Here is a 5,730-nt window from a genome sequence, read left to right as displayed (position 1 = left end):
GAAGGCAAACGAGACATGGGCGTAGCAGAGCTGGGCGGCTATCTGTACTGTGTAGGAGGCCGTGATGGGATGGTACACCTCAGCACTGTGGAAAAGTATCGGAACCCGTGTGCGGAGGGACATAACTTTCATGGACTGTGCTCTGTAGGGCTGCCAATGTCTGAGTTCATAGTGAACAACTGGGATTGTTACAGCCACTGAAGTTGCCGTCTTGGCTAGAGAGCTTTTGTTTAATATGGAGAGAGGTGTCAATGTTGACTCGATGTCCTCCACAGCCATGAGGCACCCAATCTCCGCCAATCAGGGGAGCTGGGACATGGAGGATTCTGGTTTGTAATTCACAAGATGGCCAGCAGTCTGCTCTCCTGTCTGGGTGCTGGTCGGAACCTGTTCTGTAGGCAGAGGGCTTAGGTCTCCTGGGCTCTTCAATCTGACACCTTTCGCCAGCACTAAATTCTCCTGTTTTGATTTCTGAAAGGGCACAGATCCCCCAGCCAAAGGACAGAGGAGGGCAAACAGGGCTTGTCTGATAGGGATTGTGAGTGGAAACGTGTGTATCCTGTTCTCAGGGGGCCTTGTATAGAGACAGGCTGAATTCCAGACACCCTGCTCGTAACTTAGCCCAGAAAGAAGCTCTCATGTGCCGTACCTGGGACAGTCTGGGGCATTCTCCCGCACTCCTGACTGCCTCCCCCTTGTTTTAGGTATGATCCTCGTGGGAACAGGTGGTGCAAGATGGCACCCACGGGCTTAGGGATGGCAGTGCTAGATGGCTACGTCTATGCTATCGGGGGCTCGGATGGCCAGTCTCCGCTGTATTCAGGTAACAGAGCTAAGTTGGCAGAGCAATGAGCCCCGTCTCAGAGGAGTGTATGATTCCCATTGATGCCCACACCAATATATTCGGCCTTGGGGCTCTATGGCAATTTAGTCTCTCTCCACTGCTCTGCCTCCCTGCCCTTCCCCCCAAAAGCAGAGGGAGCCCTCCGCCACCTGGAGAGAATGAGGAAGCTGGCCCAAGCAAGCAGAGCCCCCGGCGCCACCCCCACTTTCCCTCCAGTGACACCTCCAGCATGGAGTCAGAGATGGTTCCATGTTGCCCATGCTCAGACCTGGCCACCCTTTGCTGCTCCCCAATTATGAATCCTTTCCACTGTTCAATCCGTTTAACGGAGGCCCAGGCGGGCAGCCTCCTAGCTGTCTGATCCCTGGGGGTGTGTGGATTTTTTTTAACTTCTTGTGCGTCAGTAACAAAGCTTAGCAGCTGGGTGCTTTTAATCTTCAAAGCATTTTGCAGCCATTATTGACTCAGTCCTCTGAGTGTCCCTGTGAGGTAAGCAAATTTTATTTTCCCTATTAGATAGTGGGGAAACTGGGACACAGAGTGATTGAGAGATTGGCCCAAGCTCCCAGAAGTAAATCTAAGATTTACCAAAGGACACAAGGGCCAGAGTTGGGATTAGAACCCAGGATCTTGTGGCTCTTTCCTGGGCATCTTTCTTCTGGTTTCTCTCCCAGTGGAACGTTACAATCCAGAGGAGGATGTGTGGTCTTCTTGCCCTCCCTTGGGCACCTACAGAGAGAATTTTGGCTGTGCTATGCTTCAAGGGAAAATCTACACTGTCAGTGGCCACGATGACTTCACGGAGCTCTGCAGTGCTGAGCGGTTTGATCCAGTCACCAATGAATGGTCACCGATGATGCCCATGAAATCAAAGAGGAATAAGGTATTGCATGCGAACAGTCTTTTACACTCCTCAAGCTTCCATCCAAGGATCCTGTAGTGCTTTGCAATGGGGGTCTAGTTCATTATTACTCCCACATCACAGGTGGGGTGTGGATATCACTGTGCTGGGACAGTATAGGAACCTAAGCGCAACAGATGGAGAAACCAAGGCACAGAGCAGGGAACTGACTTGCTCAAGACCACGCAGAAAGTCAGAACCAGAACGCTGTTTCCAACCCATTAGATTGGTTCAGTTTTGTGCCGGTGGTCTTGGGTTAACGTTACAATGTTACCCAACTCCGATGCCCTTCCTTCTCCATCCACCCTGCCAGACATACCCTCCTCCTCAGGAAAAGGCTGGAGAAACAGACAGGGTGTGCAGCATGACCTGAAGGTCTCCAGATCTGGGCTGGAGGAATGAATTCCAGAGTCGGTTGCCCCTCACCAAGAGCACCTTCTTCTCTCCCATTGAATCTGGAGACATGACAGCTCAGGTAACCCGGACCCAAATAATTCAGGGTGCAGATAAACCTCCAAGTCCTCAAATTTCATTCGGAGATCAATCATCAGCCAGTTTGGGACACATAGGGCAGATAGAGTGTGTTCCCAATGGGAACCACAACTGAACAGTTGGATATGGAGTACAGTGCCCAGGAAGAAGCAGCAAACAATATTGTGAATTTAATAATTTATAAATTTCTTTTGTATTAGTTACCTCATCCAAATGAGGTTACCTTTTGGTTTCTTCCTGCTGGGGAAAGGATATTTGTTCCGGTGTATTTTCTCTTCTGCCTTTCCCTTGCTGAAGGCAAACATATGCAATGATGAAGTAAAACTCTGATTAATGTATTTTAGCGAAGGTGAGCGGCCTTGTCGTTCTGAAAATTAGACACTGCATCACCCTCATGAGCACGTTCTGAGCCTTGTCTGCTCGTTGCATGTTAATTGTGTTTGAAAGTGCCACCTGCAGAGAAGCATAATCTCTGCACGACTACAGAGCTACACAACAGCTGGAATTTGATTATTTAAAAAAAAAAAACCTCTGAAAAGTGAGGGATGGGATGGGAAGAGGAATCTCTGCATCCAGAGTCATCACTGTGTGCTCAGAAGATGGGCTGGGCAGACATTCAGTGGTATTGTCTGGTGGCTTCTCATCAGCTTCTGCAGAATTTAAGCTTCCCTTTTCAAAACCAAGAGGGTCTGCCCACCTGTCTGTGAAGAAGCAGGGCTGCTTTGCTGAGGCTGCAAATAGATATGATCGCGCTAAGAGATGGAAGAACTGCCCTATTCCGCTCAATGGAGCTGAATGCCAGTAGTTCTGATAACTATTTCACTGCTGATCATCTTAATAGAGATGTCAGATTACACAGGCACTGCGGGCGGATCTCTAGTAGATTCTGCCTCTTTTCCTCCATCCCAGTCCCTGCCCTTGTTACTTCTGATCCTTTTTCCATGAGCTGAGTGGTTTGGGATATTAAACTCCATTCGCTCCTAGTCAATGCCAAGCCTGTTTTGTTTTCCTTTTCAAATTGCCAGGCCTGCTTTTGGATGATTTCTTTTCTTTCTGGGCAGAGAGGCTCGAATATACCAACAGAGCCGGAGAGCACTGCTGTGCGGATTCTGGGCATAGCACTGACCAGCGTAATGCACAAGATCAACAGCTGTAAGAGTCTCTACAGATGGAAACAGCCCAGTTTTCAGGGTCTCATCCCCTCCCTTTCCATTTATTTTTGCCCACAGTGTGAAAATATTCTAGAGCTCTTCAGCACCATGAGACCAGATTAGTTTTAAGCCCCTTCTGGCTTGTTCCTTTCACCCTCAGTTCTGAAATCTGGGGATTTGTGTTTAGGTGAAAGCTGCCGCAGCCAATGGATACCTACTGGCCATCGGGGGCGGGGGGGTTGATGGTGTCACTCATGTGACCACCGTGGAAGCATTTGACCTGGATGCCAACAAGTGGAGGTAAATCGATGCCGCATTGATTATTTAAATCGGCCTTTGCTGCTCAATTAACTGCCCTCGCACTCACTCAATTGTATTTACAGCCTGGGTTTGTTAATATGAATCATTCCGGAAACCCTGTGGGTTAATGACCCTCCAATCCACAGATTAGAAAATTAACTACAGCCTGTAGATGGCCTAACACTAGCTCCAAACAAAGAAACTCACTCTCTGGAGCTGACTGGATCCACACTGGATTTTAAAATAATCCCATGTTGCACATGGGTCATTCATGTTAGTGATCAGGAAAGACCCGTAATACAAGAGTCCGGGAGTCTTTTCTGTCCAGAACAAGTGCAGCGTGGGTGGTGGCCGCGCAGCGTTCCCCTAGCACATCATCCTGCCTCAGCCTGGTTCCAGGTGGACCCTTGCAGGTGTTGGAGGAAACTTCACGCTCTGGGTGCCATCGCTCTTTGGGCCTTTCTGGGGATCCACTCACTGGAACAGCCTGGCACAGTGCACCAGCTTTTGGATGCTACTTGTAAGGGGCAAATATGAACTCTCATAAACATGATCTGCATGGGAACATGGCCTGGCCACCAGTGGCCGTTTAAAACAGGGTGAGATTGAAGCACCATCCTGACTCACTCCATTACAATGATGCGATCTATTTTAGAACAGACGTACAATCACCTTGACACCACGTTGACTGTGATAAGAGTTTTCAACACAGTGATAACACGCAGCTGAAAAGTATGTTTCAGGTGAGGGACTTTATAGCCAATTTGGGAGTATCACACAGGAGCCACTTATTCCAGTAGTTGCCCAGAACAAATAATGGCAGGGAGAGAATGCAAAGTTATCTCTGAAGGCCCAGGTCCTCAGTTGCTGTGAACAGTCATGGCTCCATTGACCTGAGCTGAGGGTTGTCAGTTCTCGCAGGTTGCGGATCTGGCCCATAGTTTTTTGAATAGAGACTCTGTAATATCCTACAGCCTCTTCTTGTTGCAGACCCTTTGGAAATACCAAGACCAGTCATCCTGATGGAGGTGTGGCTGTGCTGAAAATGACCATCTAGGAGCTGAGAACTTTCCAAGCATCCTGTACTGCACTGAACACTAATGATGAAGTATGGTTTTGTGGGATGGTAGTGTAAGCCGGAGAGGAGGAAAGAGAGCAGCAGCAGAATGGATAAGCTGGGATGGTGCCTTCAAAGAGTTACTTAAACCTTTTGTGCTTAGGGGAATTCCATAAGGCATGGGGACTGTAGAGCACAGGGTCTTCTTGAGCCTCCATTTAAAGAGTTCATGCTTTGATCATCATGCCAGGATGTGGTGGTAGCAGTTTCTTTTGCAATGTATCTCCTCATGTATGGAGTGTAGCTGTTTGGCTGGAAGAAGAGCCATGTGGTTAAAGCTCTGGACTTGGTCCTCAAGTTCTGGGCTTGGTTCCCAGATCTGTCACAAATTTGTGTGATCTCGGTCAAGTTACTTAATTTCTCTTCAGCATCTGGTATGTTGAACCTCTGATCTTGGCATGGGCCTCTTGGTGCTGCTGTGATACAGCTAATAAATAATATTGACTGGAGCTCTTCAAGAGCCCCCCCCCTTCTGTTTAATTTTTAGCAAGGAAAAATGCCCCCTCATGTTTTTTATACAAACAACTATTTAACATGCTTGGCTTTATTATGGTACAATGCTATTCTGATTCAGTGGAGAGCCAGATTTTTTTAAAAGCAGGGAGATGTTTCAGGAACAAAAAACCTAATGTATCACTACCAATGTTTGCTAATATCTATCCGTCTCTCTATACGGGTCCCTGCCGGGTGGGGGCTGCTGGCTAACGTGTAGCAGGGGGAAGCTAACCTTCAGTATTGGCATAGCATGGAACTGGTGCTGGGACAGCAGCAGAGGTTATTCTCCCTGCAGAAAATCTCTACCTGCTTCACAGTCACTTTCGCAAACGTGATTAACCTGACTGAATGCCCCGGGCTGTTGTCCAGGCATGGAGTATGACTTTGAGGAAACAAATCTTCCTCTCTCAGGAGAAATATGAGCGTCCTG

At 48.2% G+C, this 5,730-nt stretch overlaps 1 protein-coding gene across 1 annotated transcript; it reads left to right on the top strand.

Moving 5' to 3' along the window:
* Window positions 1-324: 324 nt before the first annotated feature.
* LOC144929503 (uncharacterized) lies at window positions 325-5,363 on the top strand. Its single transcript, XM_078849066.1, has 3 exons — window positions 325-823; window positions 1,519-1,727; window positions 4,679-5,363. The coding sequence occupies exons 1-3, from the start codon at window positions 736-738 to the stop codon at window positions 4,709-4,711; spliced, it is 330 nt and encodes a 109-aa protein (XP_078705192.1). The 5' UTR covers window positions 325-735; the 3' UTR covers window positions 4,712-5,363.
* Window positions 5,364-5,730: the final 367 nt, after the last annotated feature.

Source organism: Lepidochelys kempii, chromosome 16 (assembly GCF_965140285.1).
Source record: "Lepidochelys kempii isolate rLepKem1 chromosome 16, rLepKem1.hap1, whole genome shotgun sequence".
NCBI lineage: Eukaryota > Metazoa > Chordata > Testudines > Cheloniidae > Lepidochelys > Lepidochelys kempii.
This window is presented reverse-complemented; position numbering and strand designations above follow the sequence as displayed.

What these genes read in the sequence shown, in the direction of transcription:
- LOC144929503 (XM_078849066.1), top strand. Translation starts at nt 736, where the DNA reads ATGGCACCCACGGGCTTAGGGATGGCAGTGCTAGATGGCTACGTCTAT. An exon ending in CCAGTCTCCGCTGTATTCAG is followed by an intron (nt 824 to 1,518) that starts GTAACAGAGCTA and finishes TTTCTCTCCCAG; the next exon opens with TGGAACGTTACAATCCAGAG. An exon ending in TGAAATCAAAGAGGAATAAG is followed by an intron (nt 1,728 to 4,678) that starts GTATTGCATGCG and finishes TTCTTGTTGCAG; the next exon opens with ACCCTTTGGAAATACCAAGA.